Consider the following 21,190-nt stretch of genomic DNA (forward strand, 5'->3'; position numbering starts at 1 on the left):
AAAAAGGGAACCAAAAATCACACAACAAAAAGTCTCTAAAAAGTTAGGTCCAATTAGGGATAGTTTACTGCTAGCTAATTTTAAGATAAATAAAGACACACGAGTTAAACTTTAACAAAATTGTAAACTCGTTAAAATTATTCGATCGGACATTGACACATGGTTAATGGCGGCATGCTCGCATTTTCACCCATGCAGATAAAAACGTCATATTTGAGTTTTTTCACGAGCTCAATTATACATCAATCACATTCCACATGAGCGTTAGTATTTTTGTACATTCGTATGGGTGTTAATGGTGTGCATGTGTAGCGATCTTGGGTTTAAATTTCTTTTTCTCCATGAAAGGCTCAACAAGCTCCGTTGTCGTCCAGCGGTTAGGATATCTGGCTTTCACCCAGGAGACCCGGGTTCGATTCCCGGCAACGGAATCCTTTTTTTCCTTCTCGTTTTTTTTTTTTTGATCCGTTTTTTCCTTCTCGTGGCCTCCCTTTTTTCCTGATAGGACCCTCAAAAGGAATTTGTTCCCCCATGATCCGGCTCCCATCCGTCCCGACACGTGACTCCAATCTAAACCCACTTCGCACGTAATTTCTCTTTTTTGGCCACTTTCTGTAATGGAATAAATCTGAGTAGGATCTTCTACGTAGTATTTCCTAATCCATCATCATCTTTCAGTTCTTCACTACACAAATTCTGTGGAGACCCACTGACCAATTTCCCTCACAAATCATCTACAGGTACGAGCTCAACGCCAAAGACTCTGTGTGTGTGTGTGTGTGTGTTGCCTTCTTCTTTGTGATTTGTACCCGTTTCGCTCAAGAATTGTTGCGCTGCTTTCTCTGAGGTCTCTCGTTCTTCCAATAGAAGTTCTTTTTTTTTTTTTTTGGGTAATTCGGAAATATGCCAATAGAAGTTCAGTTGATCTAAAAATTCGTTTTTTTTGTTATTTGTGGAGTTCGTGTGTGAAATTTGTCGTGCGATTAGAGGTTAACACTGGGTTGGATTCGTTGGTAAGCGTGAATTGACAGTAGATGAGATGAGTATCATTCATTGTGGAACCTTTTGTTTAGCTGCCGAGAAAGTTATGTGATGTATAGTGAAAAAGGGGTCATCTTAGCTTGATGCAGTCGGATAATAATTATGTTCAGTCATTGCTCAATTATGTTCTTTTTTTCTTTTGGGCTCTAAAAGCAAAAATATTGTCACCATAATAAGAAAGAATAAAAAGGTGTATATTACGCTGTTAGAAGGGCAGCCTGGGTGCAATGGTAAGTTTACCCTATGTGACCTGGCGGTCACAGATTTGAGTCACGGAAACAGGCTCTCCGCTTAGGTGGGTATGGCTGCGTACGTCTAATTCCCCGGACCCTACTGTAGTGGAACCTCGTACATTGGGTTGCTGTTTTAGGAGTATATTACAGTGTTAGCGGATTGTTGAGGGTTTGCAATACAGAGTTCATGTGTGATTTATGGTTGATATGGTTTGGGGTAAAGAGTGATTTTGAATTACTGTTGAAATTACTGCAGATGGCTTCATCTACTCTTATCTGTGACACGGAGCAATGGAAGGACTTGAAGGTAACTTGTGTTGATCATAGAAGTTTTTAAGGAATCTAGAATATGGTTATCATGTGAAACTTGTATCTCTGTCCAGGCCCATGTCGACGACATTAAAAAGACACATTTATGTGAATTGATGAGCAACACTGAGCGATGCAACTCCATGATGGTGTATGATACTCTACTGAACTTGTTAAAGTCATCTTGTTCTTATCTGTTTTGTAGATGGATTTCACCTTTATGGTCTGTAATAAGCATTGAATTGTATATTCTGCATTGTAATCCCAATATCTGATTTGCAGTGAATTCGATGGGCTACTATTGGACTACTCACGGCAATGTGCTACCCTCGAAACAATGGATAAGCTATTCAAATTGGCAGAGGTGCGTTGAACAATTTACTTTCTCTTTCTTCTGGGGTAATGTTAGAATACATTTTTTAAAAATCGTGCTCCCATGTATCCTAATGCAGGCAGCAGGTCTCAAAGGAAAAATTAACAGGATGTTTAACGGGGAGCGGGTGAGTATTTGTAACTTTCTTTTTGATTGATCAAACATGACTTGCACGACCTGAACTACTAGTTAAATCCTTCATCATTGTTTTCAATGGCACCTTCAGATAAACAGCACGGAGAACAGGTGTGTCCTTCATGTAGCTCTCCGTGCTCCAAGGGATGCAGTTTTAAACTGCGATGGAAAGAATACGGTCCCAGATGTTTGGCAAGTTCTGGACAAGATCAGGGAATTCTCTGAGAGGGTGCGCAGTGGTTCCTGGGTAAGGTTTGGTTGTTAATATCAGTTAATTAAGCATTCATCGCATTAGGTGTGAGTGTAAGTTGTAACTAGTGGATACCTATTGTTAGGTTGGAGCTACAGGAAAACCACTGAAGGATGTTGTAGCTATTGGCATAGGTGGCAGCTTCTTAGGTCCTCTTTTTGTGCATACAGCTCTTCAAACAGGTTGACACTATGTGTTCCAATCTTCAGTTGTATAATACTATCACTTTCACTGTATTTTTGTACTTGTTTCCTGATCAAATTGGTTATGTGTGTTTATAAATGTTGTGTGGTTAACTCTTTGAAATTTTCCAGATCCAGAGGCTTCTGAATTTGCAAGAGGACGCCAACTGCGCTTGTAAGTACAGATTCTGTCTCTGGCACTATTTTCTCTTTTGTTGGATTGCAACAGTAATAGAGAGGACCTTTTATGTCACCGAAGTAGTTGGATTTTACATAGGTCTTTTAAGTTTTCGCCCTGCATGACAATGTAGTGGTAATCTTAATCTCGCAGTAACTCTTTGCTGCATGTCTAGCTCATTACAATCGAATTTAGGTGAAATGTTGTCAAGCATTGCTCATGGTTGTGTAGGCAGCAGTTATCTTACGGAAAGTAGAACTTTTTTCCCACCCTTTTCTATGTATTAAAGGTGGATTATGTCATGTTTCAAGAAATTTTGTGCTAGGGGATGTGAGGACTATAAAGGCGTAAACTTTACCGAAGGCATTGCCCATGTGGCCACATATAGCCTGCGTGAAAGTGCCTATCTCATAATGAGTCCTACAAGGCTCTTGATATTCTAAAATTAAGTCTATAGATTTTGGTTTGCTGTCCAACAAACTTAGTCATGATAGCGTAACTACAATTACAAGATACTGCATGCTTTTAGGGGGAGAAGGACCCTGCATAATTACCTCTGTGCAATGTGTGCATACAAATGATGATTAAGCATGGATTTATAATAGCCTGCTCCTTTTCCTGTGTGCAGTCTTGCAAATGTTGATCCAATTGACGTTGCTAGAAATATTACTGGGTTGAATCCTGACACTACGTTAGGTAAAGTTTTGTACTTTTGTTGTTTGGTTAAAATTTCTGTTGAGCGTTGTATGCTTACTGCCTGAGCGCTACTTCGGGTTTCGTATATGTGATTGAATCTGTCTGTGCTATTTGCAGTTGTGGTGGTTTCTAAGACTTTTACAACAGCTGAAACAATGTTGAATGCTCGGACAATGAGGGAATGGATTTCATCTGCTTTGGGGTTAGTGTTATAGTACAAGTTTTTACTTCGTTTGAGATATATGCACGCTGCACAGTGCAAGATTAGATTTGGATTTCCCAGGGAGAGAACAATCAATCAGAAACTAGTTGTAAATTAACTTAAAGACAGAAGATATCAATTATCTGTCTTAATTGAAAATCCTTTGATTGTTCTGGATGTCAATGAACTTTTTTTTCCGGTTCATTTGTATGTAGTGATGATTGCATTAAGAAAATAATTGAACGTGTAAGGGGTATAACCAAACTCACACAGATTGTCTCGGTCATAAAATTGTTAGCGTATTATATTGCAGGCCGGAGGCAGTTGCGAAGCACATGGTTGCTGTCAGTACTAATCTAACGGTATTACACTTTTCCATTATCACGTGTGCTTAGGTGGTTAACATCTCCTGTTCACCTGTTGTATCTGATGATATCTGTTTCACGGAAATGGGATGGAAATGGATATTGATAGCTTGTTCCTATCACTAATTAAATCTTTAAATTTATTTTATGGTTGGCTTGTATTTTACGGTAAATTGGGCTAGAGTCCGTTTTGAAGGTGTTTTTGGGTGTTTAGTCCAGCCCAATGTGTAATAGTGGTGAAGGTCCATTATTGTAACATTTATTAGGTCTACAGTCCATTTCTATACCAAAATGCCCTGCTGCTTTTAAATTTTGTTCCCTACTGCTTTTCAACCCAACGTGCCAACCGTTTCTAGATCTCGAGCAGCACGATCACGAGCTCGCTGGTGCTCCTCTCTCTCTCTCTCTCTCTCTCTCTCTCTCTCTCTCTCTCGCGATCACAACTCAGTTCTGGATCACGATCTCGATTCTGTATTGCGATCATGATCTCGTTTCCCTTTGTGACGATCTCTCCCAATCAAGATCACGATCTTTGTCTTCGAAGTTTTTTTCTGTTCGTGATCTCTGTAGTGATGTTTCTCTGTCGTTGTGTTCTTCTCTGTCTCAATATTTGTTTTGATTTTTATTGTGTTCTTCTATTTTTACGTTTATAGAGTTTATTTGCTGAGATAACGTTATCTATTGCTTTATTCTGGTAAATACTGAGATTATTTTTTGTTGAGATAACATTATCTATTGCTTTATTCTGGTAGATACAGAAATTATTGATGCTGAGATATGTGTATCACAAGGAACTGTATTTGCTGAGATACTGTTATCTGTTTCTATTTTTGTTTATTTACTGAGATAGCATTATATCTATTTCTTTGTTCTGGTAGATACTGAGACTATTTTTGTTGAGATAACATTATCTATTGCTTTGTTTTCATAGATAGACTACTTTTTTGAGATATATGTATCTATTGCTTTGTATCTGTTTGCAGACTGAACTTTTTTACGTCTTCTTCCTCCTCATTCTCTTCTTCTTCCTCTTCCGGTTGTTATTCCTCTTGAGATAGCGTTATCTCTTTTAATTTTTGTGAAATTTACTGGATGAAATGTATTGGTTGAGATACTGTTAAAACGAATGAGATAATAGTATCTCAACCAATTCAATTCACAAATAAACTTAGGGATAAAGCAAGAGATAGTAATATCACAATGTAAACACATGCGAAAACTCCATTTCACAATATTTAACATGTTTTCTGTCATTTTTCTTGTTAAAACAGATGAGATAATAGTATCTCAGCCAATTCAATTCACAAATAAACTAAGAGATAACTCTATCTGCCAGAAATATAGTGTATCAGCAAAAATGAACAAGAGATAACAGTATCTGTTGGTATCTCATAAACTTAATAGAGAAATAATGTTATCTCATCAAAATCATTTTCTGATTGTATTTTACAACAAGGTATAAAGCAAGAGATAGTAATATCACAATGTAAACATATGCAAATACTTCATTACACAATATTTAACATGTTATCTGTTATTTTTTCTTGTTAAAACAGATGAGATAATAATATCTCAGCCAATTCAATTCACAAATAAAGTAAGAGATAACTCTATTTGCCAAAAATATAGTGTATCGACAAAAATAAAGCAAGAGATAACAGTATCTTAGCTAAATAGTGTTGGTATCTCACAAACTGAATAAAGAGATAATGTTATCTCATCGAAAATATTTTATGGTTGTATTTTACAATAAAAGATAAGGACTGGAACCACTATGAAAAGTTAAATAGTGTTGGTATCTCACAAACTGGGTATTTTTGGAACGTGTGTCCATATAAGGACTGGAACCACTATGAAAAGTTTAGGTGGACTAATTGCACGTTGAAACCTGTAGTGTGTCCTTATCAACAAGGCTCCCTGTATTTTAAGGTTACTCATTCCTTTTCATGCGGTTGAGTGACAAGAAATCAGTTTTAGAGTTTTAAATTGATTAATTTAGAAGTTCACTTTTAACTCTTGTCTGTGGAATTTGCTTCAACTTCAATGCAGCTTGTAGAACAGTTTGGTATTGATCCTAATAATGCTTTTGCATTCTGGGACTGGGTCGGAGGCCGATATAGTGGTAAGTGTGCTGGCTATTTTTGTAACTCTTGTGGTGAACATGATGTTTGATGTGCCTTTGAAAACTTTTGCAGTTTGCAGCGCTGTTGGAGTATTGCCTTTAGCTCTCCAATACGGGTTCTCCGTTGTCGAGAAGTACAGTAACTTGCCCTTTCTCTTAATTGCAGCAGAATTTTTTTTCCCCATTTCAAGATTTTGCATTTAAATTGACACCCAATCTGGAGATTGTATGCATAGACAATTATGAGGTGTAAAACTCATTCTTTTAGCTACTTCCAGGGAAGTTATGGAGTTGGTTAAGTACTAACCTTTTATTCTTACGAATTATGCTTATGAACATGAAATCTTAGGCTGCCTTTTGAGGACTTAACATTTGTCCTTGCTTGTTTTTCCTGTAGTCCTATTTGGTATTTGAGTTGCCATTAGAGATGGTTTCATGCTTCATTCTTCCAGTAGCAATGTCCCACAGTTGAGTTGATCACTTGAGTTTTGTTGGGGAAGCAAAAATCATTACCGTTCTCTCAATCTCGTTAGAGATGGTTTCCTGCTTCATTCTTCCAGTAACAATGTCCCACGGATGAGTAGATACTTCTGCTTTGTAGGACTATCTTACTTCCTAGTGTCTTTTGGAAAAACTGATGCCAGCTGTAAACTATATGAAAATAAAACGAATTACCTAGTATTATGTGGTCTGAAGTTGCTTTCCCTTAAGCTTATACCTTCTTTTCTTTGTTGACAGTCCCGCTTTTATCCCTTTAACATGCTCCTATGCTTTCTTGGTTTGCAATGTTGAGTTTCATGCCATCGGCTGTTTAGAAATTTATCGTTGCCCCTCGGTTTCATTTAGATTCTACTTTGGCTTGCGGTTACCTCATTTTATCTTCTTTTTTTCCTCTTAAAGGTTCCTGCAGGGAGCTTCAAGCGTCGACAAACACTTCTATTCAGCACCTTTTGATAAAAACATTCCCGTATGTGCCTCCCAAGATGTACTTCTGAAGTCTTTATTCTTCCTATCTATTGTGCATGCAATAGGTATATTGAATGTGTATGTTAGGCTAAAAGCCTTGGAATAACAGCGGAGAGGCTGAATGCATATACTTGAATCGGGTCTCTAGGCCTGCACTCTCTAATGCCTTTTAGCTTTGATTAAAGGGCGTGGTTTCATAGCACAACGTCCCTTGAATTCCTCAATTTTGGTAGGTATAGGGGGGCCACTATTACTTTGTGTATGTATATGCATAAAATTAGGTTTGTCTCCAGTCCTCCACGCCCATAGCCCCATCGCTTGGAGATTATTGTTATTGTTTTGTTCAGACCCCCTAATTTGTGGGTTTCATGCCCAACACTTGGGCTAAATGTATCACCATGCTTTAGAAGATTCTCGTGATCCACCTTGGGAGATGTTATCAACAAGAATTTATTTGGGATCCTTATCGGTGACATTGTCTTCAGGTGCTTTTAGGTTTGTTGAGCATATGGAATGTTTCTTTTCTTGGACACCCTGCAAGGGTAAGTATACCGCCTGCTACAAAGTTTGTTTAGAATTTCCGTGTTTGTGGGTGTTTCCTGATGATGTGTTTTTTCGTAACACTGAAAGTTCCGACATTGTTCCAGGCCATTTTACCTTATTCTCAAGCCTTGGAGAAGCTTGCGCCTCATATTCAACAGGCATGTTACCATTCGTTTGCTTCTTTTGTATTGTCTTCAAGTTTCTTGCTGACGCTCTTACTCTGTCCTAAACTTTGCTCAAAATTTAGGTTAGTATGGAAAGTAACGGGAAAGGGGTGTCAATTGATGGTGTGCCTCTTCCCTATGAGAGTGGTGAAATTGATTTCGGTGAACCAGGAACAAATGGTCAGCATAGCTTTTACCAATTAATTCACCAGGTAATTTGCATGAGCTTCTTTTTCGTCTGGTGTTTCTTGGAGTTCAGGGATATATCATGTCTGAGGAAGCTACTAATGGCAGTTGATTATTATTTTTTCCTTTTGAGTGGTGTAACATATGACACTTAACCTTTTGATTCGAGGTTCTATGTAAAACTCAAAATCTCTTCTTGACTGTGGTTACTGCTGTTGTATGTATACACTTTATCTTGCTTGACTTATATCCTTCCATAAGAACCCATTTTCTTGAAACTTTCAGGGGCGTGTAGTTCCTTGTGATTTTATTGGTGTTGTGAAGAGTCAGCAACCTGTGTATCTGAAAGGTATGCAAGTCATTTTCATTTCTTGTTTTTTTGGGGGGACTATACCTAATCTCAGTAAAGGTGGTCTTTTTATCCCTTTTTTTTTTTGTATCTTTTTATCTACAACTTGAATTTCCATTGAATTGGTGTTGCAGGTGAAGTGGTGAGTAACCACGATGAGCTCATGTCGAACTTTTTTGCACAGCCAGATGCCCTAGCTTATGGGAAGGTAAGATGAACTTTTTACCATAACATTGTTGGGGTTTTGTCCGACATCGTAAAATTGAAAATGATTCATGTCTTTTTTCTCTATATAATTCCTTCGTATCATAACTAATTCTCACTAGATTTGTTTCGATTCGTCCGCCTTTTGATTGCAACATCTGTCTAAATGCTTGGATGTCTAACTAGATCTTACTATCTTATAGACACCACAACAGTTACAAAATGAGAATGTCCCCCACCATCTTATCCCTCACAAGGTGATTTTGTTTTCAGTCCAGTTTGTTGTCTTTGATTTACAGTTGAATTCTTGTTCCTAATAGTTGCATTATCTTTCACAGACCTTCCCAGGCAATCGGCCTTCTCTCAGTCTTCTGCTTCCATCATTGAGTGCTTACAATATTGGACAGGTTTGGGGCTACTTTTTAATCCTTCTGTGACGCATTTGTTTGTGTTGCTAATCATTAGAGGTTTTCAGGGAGTTCAAATTTGTCTTATCCATTCCATTTTGTGAGCACATCTAGTGATCTGAAGTTTCCGGATGTTCATTGAGGTCATTAGATCCAACATTTTTGTAATCTTGACACTTTGGTCCTAGGTGAAGTCTACTTTGATGGTCCATGGTGCTGGTGTAACAAGGACTTGATGGACGGTAGTGCATGTTACAACACCTAAGCCCAATAACCGTTGTTATTTAATGGGTTCTCACACCACATTTGTGGAGTAGCCTAGATTATTAACCGTGTTGTTTGATTGCTAAATTTTATGCTTCACATTTTCTAGAGAACTATATCCCAGATTCATAAAATTTGCATGAATAGATGCGTAAGTTATGCGTAAATACTTTTGACTTCAATTTACAGCTTAAGAGAGTGGCTTGTAAATGAAGCTACAGGCCATTGATGGTATACAACCCAAGAAGTGTATATGTTATTTTTCCAGTTGTGGCCTAAGAAGAGGGGAGTATCATATATGCTAGGAAGCAGAAGTCTTGTTCTGACATGAAGTTTCTTCCCCCATGCTGTCTAACTTCTTGTCAAGTGATCAACATTTCTGCCTTTGTGACCTAATTCCACCAATTCTTGCTCTCTTCCTCAGTTGCTGGCAATGTATGAACACAGAATTGCTGTTGAGGGCTTCATTTGGGGTATTAACTCCTTCGATCAGTGGGGAGTGGAGTTAGGAAAGGTATTCTTTTATAATCTGCTTCTGCCGCTGCTCTACTTCATGTTTTTGTTGTTTTCTCTCTACTTCATGTTTATGCTGTTTTCTTAAATACTCTTACGTTTATATCACGTATTTTGTTGTCTTCTTTTTCTCCACTCAGCTCCAGAACAATTTGCTTTCCTAGTTTTGCCTTTTCTCTTGTTCCGTAACAACTTTGTTGCTATGCTATACTGCAGTCACTGGCTTCCCAAGTCAGAAAGCAACTTCATGCATCTCGTAAGAAAGGAGGACCTGTTGAGGGCTTCAATTTCAGTACCACAACAATGTTGAAGAGATATCTAGAGGTATGTAAAGCACCATTTATAAAAGAGGATGATGTTTATGGCACATCATGCGGCCATTTTCCCGAGAAACTGCTGTTTCTAACAAGTAGGGCTGCAAATGAACCAAGCCGTTCATGAACATTCTAAATCTTGGCTCCATTCAGCTCATTTGCAGCCCTACTAACAAGTAACTTGACTCAGAAATGGCAGTCTTGAGAACAATTCAATTTCAGCTGTGTCAGACTTGCAAGAGCATTTTTGCCCAAGAGAGAAAGTTGTCTGATTTGCTAGAGAATTGCTGCCAAAACAAACAAACAGAAGATTAGGATTAACTGCTGGCTTATCGGCACGTTATATGTGCATTGTTTGTCCGCTCTTCTCTGCTTTAGTGTTTGTATGTTAGGTTGGATTGGAATAATGGATTTGTGAAAGGATCTAAAGCAATGTATCCAAATTGAGGGGAAATGAAAGATATAACTAGTTGCTTCACCATGTATCTTTTCGTTGCCCTATTCTTCTCCCTTCGTAAATCTTTCCTCTGTATCCAAGACCCAAGCGCAGCATAACTGTGCATGACAAGCCTCTAGGACGTGACTTGTGAGCGCACAAACTTCCCTAGGCATTAAACCCAAATTCGAAAGTTTTAATCAATATAGGTCAACTGTATACTTGTACAATAAGGTGATACAAATTGAACATGATATTGTACAATAAGGTGATCATTGGTGCTTTCATCTCTCATTATTTGGATTTTCAATGATTCCGTTTGGGCACCTGATATCTATGAGGGTTCACCTACCCTGGCTACTCTTTAACTCCCCTTCAGGATGCAATTCCATTTATGAAGGCTGTGCAAGAAGGTTTTGCTTTTTTCTTGTTGGGATCTAACGATATTGTTTTTCATTTCACAGGAGAGTGCAGATGTACCTCAAGATCCACCTACTCTTCTTCCTCATATGTGAATGCCATCTTTGGTGAAGGAACTGCCAGCAACCTTTCAGATGGTTTTGTTCAAGACCTCATACTCTTCAATAAAGGCACGAACTGTCCGTAACCCACTAATTTACGTTTCGATGTATGAGTCATTTTGAATTTAGTTCATTCCTCTTGGAATTTTTTTCAAATAACCCAAGTTTTGGCTGTTCTACTTACCCTGGCACTATGCCAACGTGTACTGAAATAAATTCATCATTTGATTTAATAAATGGTGGGAACTGACTTGGACGTTTCTTCATTAGATAATACTTTAGACTCAAATCCACATATATGACTGCAGATGAGAGCATTGAGATGGTACTGATGCTATTGGGAGAATCTTACCTGTATGATACTTTTCTCAATTTGGACTATTCATTAATTCGGACTATTGATTGTAGAGATGACGGCTCAGATCGGGCGGTACACCGTTGTAGTGCGTCCTTGCACTGCAGGGTCCCATGAAATACCTGGGGAAAGTGTTCTTGCCAGTCTTGGTAATTGAATGGAGGGGCCGTGTAAGCCATCATTGGCAAAGTTGGATATGGCTTGTACAAACTTAACAGACCACAAGTTTAGACTGCTGAAACAAAAGCTAATTCAGAGCATAATTTTAGTGTTCAGATTCTTTACAGCGAGTGAGTTAAGTACTCCCTATCGTTCCAATTTTTTCGGATGTCCCTGAAGGAGTGAGTTAAATACTGGGAACCAAAGATCTTGGTAAGCCTTTGTATCTTAAGTTTAGCGCCCTACCCACATGATGCTATCAATCAATGTATTTGATCCAGTCAGTGTTGAAAAAGAGTCCTACTGCGCACACAGCAGATCTGTGCTCAGATTGTGCACAGATTTCATTGTGGGACCCACCACAGATCCTACACAAATTATCCAAACCGTTCATTAAATGTAAAATATTTTTTTATCAAGAATTCTCATAAAAAATAAGTTCAATTCAATACTTATAGGTACTTCATCCAATCATCTAATTTTTTATTCAAATTTCCGGACAATAAAAAATTATATGGTTGGATCTAATATCTATAGTTATTGAATTGAGCTTATTTTTTACTGAGACCTTTGAAAAAATATTTTACATTTAATAAACAGCTTGAATGATTTGTATAGAATCCGTGGTAGATCCCACAACAAAATCTGTGCACAGATTTGCTGTATTTGTAGACTTTCTGATATAACTCCTTTTTGCTCCTTTCGTAATAGGCGTGAAAGGCCAATGAACACACTTTATGTTACAAGAGAACCCAAAAAGCAGCCAAATGGCTTAGAAGATTGCCCCACCCAACGAGTCTTTCCTGGGTATCAGAATTCCATTGTATCTACAAATGCAAAACAATTAGCCACTGATTCATCAACATATCCAGAATAACTCCACAAAGGAGAAACAAGTCTTTCCCACAAACACTTTGCACGAATTACCCATGTCAACGAAAAGCTAGAGCAGAAACTGAAGAAGTGGAGCCTAAACACATCCTACTATACTTGATTCAACTACTTCTAAACGCCGGTAGAACCAAACCCACCTGCACCTCTAACAGTCGAATCCAGGTCCTCAACTTCCACCACTTCTGGCATCATGATAACCTCGATAATCAACTGAGCAACCCTATCGCCTGCCTTCACTTCAAAATCGGCATCAGAGTGGTTGAACAATATAATGCCGATTGGACCCCTGTAGTCAGCATCGATCACTCCTGCCAAAACATCAATCGAATGCTTCCACGCCAATCCCGATCTTGGTGCTGCAAAACAATGCAAACCCAAATCAAAATGCAGAAAATTACCATAAAGTGATTTATGAGCATAGTCATATGCTGTGCTGTGCACAAATGTGTGCTGGATTAATGAAGACTTTACCAATTCGAGCATATGTTCCTTCTGGGATAGCTATGCTTAGATCAGTTGGTACCAACGCTTTTCCTCTGGCTGGTACTGTGACCTCCGTTGAGCTGAGAATAAAGTAAAAAACCACCAATTCAAGTTAAAGTCACGAACAGATACGGATTCAGAAGCTATATAGTGAGTGTTGCTATAGGTACCGACCGGTACCATAGGGAAATCGTAGGGCTATAGCACCGACCGGTACCATTGGAAAATCGTAGGGACGGCTGCGCCGGACCGTCTCCGACCACCGAACAGCCAATCCAAGCTGTCCAAAAATTCTATAAAAAAAAAAAAAAAGAAGGCCCACGCGAGATTCAAAAACAAGGGAGCCCTCGCGAGATTCAATAGCATCCGACGCGTATAGGGTGCTCAATCCAAACACTCCATTTTTGTGTATATATATGTGCATATATATATATACGAAAATGGAATGTTTGGATCGAGCATCCTACACCAAATTAAGTTTTATTCAAATTCCACTCAAACAATGTACTCAAACAAGAATCAAATTTTACTCAAATTATAGAAAGCTAATTTCTCCTTCTCAAATTTGCGCTTGCTCTCTGAAACTAGGGAGACTACCTGTGACGACTTTAGGGACCGATAACTATTGATTGACTATAAAAATCTAAAATTATATCATCAATAACATTTTAGGAATCCCCATTTGAAATGTTTCATACATCAAATAAATCTCTTACTCAAAAATTTATTCAAATTTGCATGAAAATGTAGTTAAGGATAGAGATACTCCTAAAGAAAAAGAACACTACAAAGTAAAAACCCAAATATCCACACAATTTTATGCACAAACATGTCAAACTATTTGATCTACGTGAAACCACTCACATCCAACCACTCCGAACATATCCATATCCATATATTCAAATCCGTGTCTAATCATCTACAACCGAAGCATTTTCCCAAGATTATGCTACTTTTCATTATATAGTCTAATAGTTTTAACATTGAAAAAATCTCTAAAACTATCTACACAAAAATCCCAATTGATCATACTACTTCTGTACTCATGTCCTCAAAACACAAACAACAACAAAATGACTAGATTTTCACACAATTGATACACACTTTCAGGTCATTATGACAATACATTGGAGACACAAATCCTTGTAATTTGGAAACAAGATCTCTTATGATTCTGTTTGTACCCAAAAATGACCATCAAATTAAGCGGACCACTTTTCAAAATACTCGACAAAATGGAGTAATTTTATTTCATTTCAGTACAAAATGACTAGATTTGTTTCATTTCAATGCGTTCTTTACATTTGAGCACCACGCTCGTTACATTTACTGAGAAAACTGCGAAGTCCTTGTCAGCAAGACAAAAAAACCAGTGGTGGATTTCATCTACCACCCAAAATTTGTATGTTAAGAAGTCAGTCTTTCCAAACCTGGACCAAAGATGGTCCTGGCGCGCCCGCGCATCTTAATCACGCAGCAAGGCGTTGTTTTACATTTTTGAGGAAAACAGATAACAAAATCATCTGAGCTATTGTTAGTATTAACAAGGGTTGCATGCTTGTATTTATATCTAGCAAGTAGCATCACCTCCCTGCACCTCTCTTGGGTGTATCATCACTGGGCCATAAATACATACGCAAAATCGCAAACACGAACGGAAAATGCGAGATACATAGAGAGAGGGAGAGCTGAGTCACCTGCAAAGATCATAACCAGCGGCGAAAGGGGAAGCCCTTGAAGGCAGAACAGCCTTCTCAGAAAGCTTCTTCACTCTCAAAACCCCATTGACGCCGCCATGGTCAAGCTTCTGGACCTTCGGAGACGGCTCGGCGATTTCGAAGCCGTTGACTTGTGGTTCTTGTTGGGCCATTGCGAGGACTTGTGAGCGATGATGGATTGAGAAATTGGGAAGTGGGTACTTGCGGAAATTGGGAAGTGGATTTATACAGAGAATATTTGCCCGCGACAAAACTTTCCCGCGTTGGTGTAATGGCGCCAAATGTTGCCGCCATTTTTTCCTAGGGCATTTTGACAGTGGGGGAGAAAACGACGGCGGGGATCGGGGGTTTTATCTGGTGTATATTTATTTTTTTTGGCTGAGTTTTTTTCTCTTTGCTTTTTTTTTTTCAAGAGGGTGAAGGAGGGAACAATTGGGCATAGCAGCGCTCCCGGGGGCGTGATCATGAGCATTGAGAACTATAGACCCATGGTGGGTCCTAGAAGGGACCAGGACTAACGAGACATAGCAACTATCGCCTCGCTAAGAGCTAGTGGACCACAGTCAGGCTTCACAAGAGGACCAAGTTCGAGAGGGCATTGTCAGCACGATTTGAACCATGACCTCCTGATCACACAATTTTCGTACGGGAGCGCGGGCGTAAAAGTGCTTTTGACACACATTTCAACCTACTAAATTTGCAAGAGCAAAAACTGAGAGCGCGAATGCAATGCAAAAAATTGAGAGCAGAAGTACGAAATATTTTAAAGAATTATGTTACTAGCCCAAACCCTGTGCGAGTATCAGCCACTAGCAATATGCATCTCGGTGGTGGCTCAAGTAAAATGGCCCAATTGTACGTATCCATGAGTAAAAGCCACTTGGGCCTGTTAATACAACTTTTCTTTCATGTCGTCCAGTGGTATGGGGGCATGAATGACCCCATAAATATAAGGAGAACTGTGGGTGAATCTCAGCCATTAAATAAAAATCGCCCAGAAAAAATATATGATTTTATGATTTCTTCGCAAAAAATTGCAATTTACTTCCCAAAAACTGGCTTTAGATGCCATTGACCCTTCCTATGGATTAGATATCTTTTCCTTGTTAATATTGACAAACAAACAACGAAGCCTAATCGACCAACACCTTGATAAAGAGGCCTCATTTAATGTTCTTGCTTGGATCTTTCCAAAAATTTTGAATCCCTATAGATCGTATCTCATGAAATAACCTACGAAGTTAAAAGAAATTTAGGCTTCCACACATTTGGCGAAGCGACTACGAATTCTAGATACAATGTTGTAATCATGTTTTTTCTTTCAGGGGCATTTGCAACGATGACTAACTACTCTATCGACAAAGTATTATGAATTCGATAAAACAAAACATCCGCTAACCTTATGAATTCAATGAAACAAAACATCCGCTTAGGTTTCTTGTACTCTTCCCCTCTTTGCTCCCATATATATATATTTTTTCTTTTGGGTAAGTCTTTGCTCTCGTATCTTACCTTGTGTGTAAAAAGAACAAATTGAGGGTCGTCGCATAAAAGAACCAATAATTGAACCAAACAAGTCGTGTCAATGTGTTACACATTAGTGCCACATTGAGAGCAACTTGTATTTATCTGTCAGTCTTACAACATACAAAGACAGTTTTTTTTAGCCTGCCATTAGCCTTCTGCTTAGAGGCAGGAAAATGGAAACCTTAAGGAGTAGTATACAAGAGAAATGTATGTCCCAGTGATTTATGGAACTCTTTCCTTTTTTGGAAAGTCCACAAATGTTCATACCCTCTTCTTGCCTTTCTCAGCCTGCTTTGAAGTAATTCTTGCCTCTCTGGTGCTCTGTCCAGCAAAAGTACAACACAGAGACTGTTAAAAAAATAGTGGAGTACATTCTTTGTTCTTCCTTGCATTTCAGAACAAATGAAAGGCACATAGGAGTAGTTTTCATAAACAGAAATTCGTACAAACTGACAAACACCTGCGGATGTCCAATCGAATTGATTTTTCTGATCTGTAAAAAAATTATTCTAACAAAAACGATTCGTCTCAAATCATCTGTACCCACATGGGTCAGCGCACCATCGATACCCATCCATTCAGTAACAGCAACATTTCACTCATTTCTTATCCAGAGAAGGCAGTTTTTTTTTTTTTTTTGGTTGCAAAATGCACGTTCTTATTTAATTAGCAATTCAATTTTGGATGTATATATTCAACCGCCAAAACTCAATGCCAATAATGCCATAACAGTTCCCATTAACGGAACTCTTCCCCAACCTCCACGCCACTGCTATCCCCCACATGGAGTTGTTCAAAAATAAATGTTGAAATCAAGTCCCAACAACCAGTCCACATATGTCCATCGACTTGCTAGTAGTAGGATTGTGAGATGGTGTAGAGCTACAGAATCTTAATCTAAATTTCACAAAACCCAAAACAAGAAATCTGTAACAAAACAAAAATACAGGGTATGTACTAAGTTTCTTCTCTTATTGTCTAAACGGACTAAACGAGCTAAAGCGGATAGAAACATGAATTTTGAGACAGATCATTCTCCTAACATACATCAACAAAAAGTCTAAAGACTCTAAATAGTGGAAACAACTTGTCTAAAAGCCCATAAGTTTAAGGGGAACACACCCTTAGTGCCCTATTCGCCCAATTCAATATTTCGTTAAAACACTTGTGGGTCAATAAACCTCCCCAAAGATTGAGGGGCACAAGCATGGATATGAAACATCTCTTTTTTTATTGTCCTTTTGAGTGCTTATGTTTGGGCGAACTTTCCTAGTGTACAGGGCTCCATGTCAAACAATCTGGAGGAATGGAGAGATTGGATACATAGCAGCATCACCACAATAATACTTATTATGTTTTGGAAACTCTGGCTGTCAAGAAATAGAATTTTTTTTTTGATAATATCGAGCCCAATTCTTACGAAATCTGTTCGGGTAGTGTAAAGTTAACTACTGAGATGACAAATAGCTTTGCACCCCTTGCTTGTGTCAAAATGAAAACAGTTAACTTGTGTGTTGGCCATTTCCAGGAACAGGAAAGCTAAAGTTGAACACAGATGGTAGCAGTAAAGGGAAACCAGGTCAAGCTGGTTATGGCGGAGTCTTCAGAGGAGAGAGGGCATTGGGTGCTCGAGTATCTTGGCAAATTGGAAGTGTGCACAAGCCTGGAAGCAGAGCTGTGGGGGTTATTCAGAGGACTAGAGCTGGTTCATGATCGAGTCGGATTCAGAGGTGGCAGTTTCAATGATCAATAGAGTCTGTCGCGAACACTCCCCTCACAAGGTCCTCATTCAAGAATGCAAAGCTTTAATGAAAGCCACTGGGTGCAGTTTGAAACATTTCTACAGGGAAGGCAACCAAGTTGCAGATCGTCTTGCCAACATGGGAGTTGATAAAGAGGAAAGAACGGTGTCTCACGTGATCCCGCCGGATGAGATTATTCCTTTTTTGGAGGCGGATATGAGAGGAGTGTCCTTTGAGAAAGAATAGTTTTCTCTCACTTTCCATTATACCAAAAAATGGATGACGAACGCAATTGAAAAGAAGAGCTAGTGAAGAGGAGAGGAGTGTTAGTTGGACTAACCCTTGATTGAATAGTAAGAGGTTCGAAACTGGTAGACCTCAAGGCCATTCTAGCAATTTCTGAAACCGCGGCATTCCTAGCGTCGGGGACATCACTGGTTAATTCTTCATAAGCGGCCTCAAAAGCCTCTAGCCAAAAGCTAGGCAACCGAGTGGTTTTGCTGTGAGTGTACACATCCCACATCTGCCTAACCAGTTTCTCTCTCTCCTCTAACTCCTGCCCATAACAACCAAACCAAATAAAAAAGGAATTCAGGAATACCTATCCAATAATCCAAACCACCAAAATACAAGTGTTAAAGTGGTAATGAGAGAATTCCAACACAAGAACATAATGCAAAGCAATGACAAAAGAACACAAATAATTTATGTAGTTCAGCTTATCAACAAAGGGATAGTGTTATGTAGGTGAGACTGCAATATTAGCATTTCCAAAATACTGGTCCTAACATTTTAGGGGCCCAAAATGATCATAACAAACCAAAAAAAGCTAAGTCTCAGCCATTGAGGTAGGCTACATGACGACTATCCAACAAGATAAAATTTTAAAAATCATCCATTATTACAAGAACTAAAAACTGACATAAGTTCAATTTTCTTGCATTTTTACCGATAAATTGCTAAATGTTTGATGGGTTGATTTTAAATGGAATTAATTTTGTATGCCTATTTCATGAATATCACAAAGAAATTTAGGCCCCAAGGTAGACTCGTCGTTGTTTCTTAGGGTCTGCATCTCCAATAGTTCAATAGCTAAAGAACTCGTTATTGCTATATTTTATACATGAATAGGGTCAAAAGCCAATATTTCGGAAATATTACTCCAATGTGTAAATTGCTACTATTTCATCTATTTTTCTCCCAATATAGCAAATGAAATTTTGTGTTCCGTGGAACAAATAATGTTGCTAAAATATAGCAATAGCTGAGCCTTGTGCCGAGTCTACCGTGGGTAAATACCAAACGTCTAGGAACACAACTTCCGAATACAACCGTGTTTGGAGCCGTCTGGTCCACATACATCGAACGACTTTGGATAGAGTTGTGTTTTAAAGTTGTATTCTCAGCTCTGCTTGGGTTCTTGTGCTTTAAAGGAAGAAAACAATTTGGTCGCTCCACTTTCTTATAAGTCATAGAATATAGTTCAAAATTTCTTCTACACACAACATAATTCTCAAAACACATTAAACACTAAAGTTTGAGGTGGATTAAAAAAAGTGGGGTGCTAGTAGGGCTGTAAATGAACCAAGCCGTCCGTGAACAGCTCAGTGTTCTGCCCATTTTGGGCTCGTTTGAGCTCGGTTCGTTTAGTTTTTCGAGCTCGCGGAGAAATTAATAAACAAGCCTGAACATCAGCATGCTTGCTGCGGCTCGGCTCGGCTCCATAAGGCTCGTTTTCTTTTAAGGAAAGGAGATTACATTACTCCTTATTAATTTAAAAGTAATATGTTGTTGTGCAATACTCAATAACCATAGTAAATTTATCACCATTTCAAAATAGAGGTTTTTCCTTGTAGCTTATAGCTTTTATAGATATAAAACACACGCACAATCAAAATTTCCTTTACTATGCAAGTATAAATATACACTTCTTGTTGGCTCATAAGGCTCATGAACAGGCTCGAGCTCGCAAAAAATTTAATTAACAAGCTTGAACAAGAGACAACTCGCTCGGCTCGTCTACAGCCCTAGTTGCCCACAATTTCATATAGCAGACCAGAACCTCGATGCCAACAATATCCGTAAGGCTCAGAAAACCCCCAAATGTACAGAAACAATAGTAAAATACCTCCACCACGAATGGGCCTGTATACCCAACAACATAAATCCGGTCGAGATACATCTGTCGATGTAGAGAGAGAGAGAGAGAGAGAGAGAGAGAGAGAGGAAGGAGGCGCACCAGGACGTCGAGATCGTTATGGATCGGGGAATCGAAGCGGTCGGAGAGGGGATTGAGGTTACCGGCGGACCATTTGAGAGTGACGGTGCCGGTGAACATGGACCAAAACGCCAGTAACAGGATAGCGGCTAATGCCCAGAGCTTGTACCGACTTTTCCCAAATACCGAAAATCCACCACCACCGCCACCGCTAATATTAACTCCGTTAACGCCGTTCTTTACCAGTGGCGATGTTAGTACTTCTTCGGCCTTCATTTCGGTCGCTCTGGAAAATTGAATACCAGCACATAGATGGACTCCGGAGAGAGAGAGAGAGAGAGAGAGAGGCAGAGAGAGATGTTGGGATTAGTTAGGGATTTGAGGCTTTGATTTTGGCTTTGGCTTTAATAATGAAGTCCGACTGTCCGAGTAGTCAGATTTCACAACTACCGACTTTGTGTTTGGCTTTTTAGTAATGAAGCCCCACTGCCAGAGTAATCAACGCGACGTGTGAGGTTTTGTTTTTCTTTTTTGTATATCCAATTGCGCTGTGTGACGTTAAAGGTTCCATTTTCACTCAGGTCAATCATTTTAAAATTTGAGGGTCCTAGGAGTTTTTGTCTAGTTGTTGCCTTTAGGGTTTTTAAATTAGTTGAGGTGCGGATCAAAAAAAAAAAAATTAGTTGAGGTGCACGTAACGCAAGTTAAGCCGAACACCTAATTATATAAATAAATAAAAATTCAACACGATATAGTGCTCCAACACTTTGCACATTTTTGTGAGATTTAATAGACTCTATAGTATACATTTAATATCGGCCCCACGAATGTTGTGGATAAAGGTGTTGGGAGCACACTTGGCGCTCCAAGACGATGGAAGAGGTGAGGGAGCAATTTGGTAAATCGCTAATCGATGATTTTATAGACTCCGAAAAGTTTCAATGAAAATATACACGAAAGTGAAATTAATTATTGAGGTTTACTTTGATGTATGAGACCTAAATACACAAGTGAATTTGAACTACTGATTTCTCTTTTTAAGGACATTTTCGATGAAACTTTTCGGAGTATGTAGCATTGCACGCGAATACGACATATCTTGATTATTGACCTCCGACGTGGTGTGTCCGGCAATGCAGCT

At 38.8% G+C, this 21,190-nt stretch overlaps 3 protein-coding genes and 1 non-coding gene across 5 annotated transcripts; 2 read left to right on the forward strand and 2 right to left on the reverse strand.

Moving 5' to 3' along the window:
- The first annotated feature begins 359 nt into the window (after positions 1–359).
- TRNAE-UUC (transfer RNA glutamic acid (anticodon UUC)) lies at positions 360–431 on the forward strand. The gene has a single exon. It is a non-coding gene; the product is annotated as a tRNA-Glu (tRNA).
- An 84-nt stretch (positions 432–515) lies between these two features.
- Positions 516–11,227, forward strand: LOC131331049 (glucose-6-phosphate isomerase, cytosolic). Of its 2 annotated transcripts, none has more exons than XM_058364862.1 (24): positions 516–740; positions 1,531–1,581; positions 1,658–1,734; positions 1,866–1,947; positions 2,036–2,083; positions 2,183–2,338; positions 2,427–2,523; positions 2,656–2,698; positions 3,330–3,397; positions 3,515–3,599; positions 3,913–3,961; positions 6,014–6,086; positions 6,160–6,220; positions 6,987–7,053; positions 7,538–7,594; positions 7,700–7,753; positions 7,843–7,971; positions 8,231–8,294; positions 8,429–8,502; positions 8,702–8,755; positions 8,837–8,905; positions 9,594–9,683; positions 9,899–10,006; positions 10,897–11,227. In XM_058364862.1, exons 2-24 carry the CDS (start codon positions 1,531–1,533, stop codon positions 10,945–10,947), a joined length of 1,707 nt encoding a protein of 568 aa, XP_058220845.1. In that variant the 5' UTR covers positions 516–740; the 3' UTR covers positions 10,948–11,227. The 2 variants fall into 2 exon arrangements, with proteins under 2 accessions (XP_058220845.1, XP_058220846.1); XM_058364863.1 differs by lacking the exon at positions 516–740 and adding an exon at positions 749–847.
- A 1,008-nt stretch (positions 11,228–12,235) lies between these two features.
- On the reverse strand, positions 12,236–14,953 carry LOC131331051 (deoxyuridine 5'-triphosphate nucleotidohydrolase). Its single transcript, XM_058364865.1, has 3 exons — positions 14,542–14,953; positions 12,833–12,924; positions 12,236–12,717 (listed from the first exon to the last, which is right to left on the reverse strand). Exons 1-3 carry the CDS (start codon positions 14,712–14,714, stop codon positions 12,473–12,475), a joined length of 510 nt encoding a protein of 169 aa, XP_058220848.1. The 5' UTR covers positions 14,715–14,953; the 3' UTR covers positions 12,236–12,472.
- Positions 14,954–16,082: 1,129 nt separating this feature from the next.
- Positions 16,083–20,488, reverse strand: LOC131331050 (uncharacterized). The gene is made up of 3 exons (XM_058364864.1): positions 20,071–20,488; positions 18,172–18,387; positions 16,083–16,410 (listed from the first exon to the last, which is right to left on the reverse strand). The coding sequence occupies exons 1-3, from the start codon at positions 20,323–20,325 to the stop codon at positions 16,351–16,353; spliced, it is 531 nt and encodes a 176-aa protein (XP_058220847.1). The 5' UTR covers positions 20,326–20,488; the 3' UTR covers positions 16,083–16,350.
- Between the last annotated feature and the right edge of the window lie 702 nt (positions 20,489–21,190).

This window comes from Rhododendron vialii, chromosome 6a (assembly GCF_030253575.1).
Source record: "Rhododendron vialii isolate Sample 1 chromosome 6a, ASM3025357v1".
Taxonomy (NCBI): Eukaryota; Viridiplantae; Streptophyta; class Magnoliopsida; order Ericales; family Ericaceae; genus Rhododendron; species Rhododendron vialii.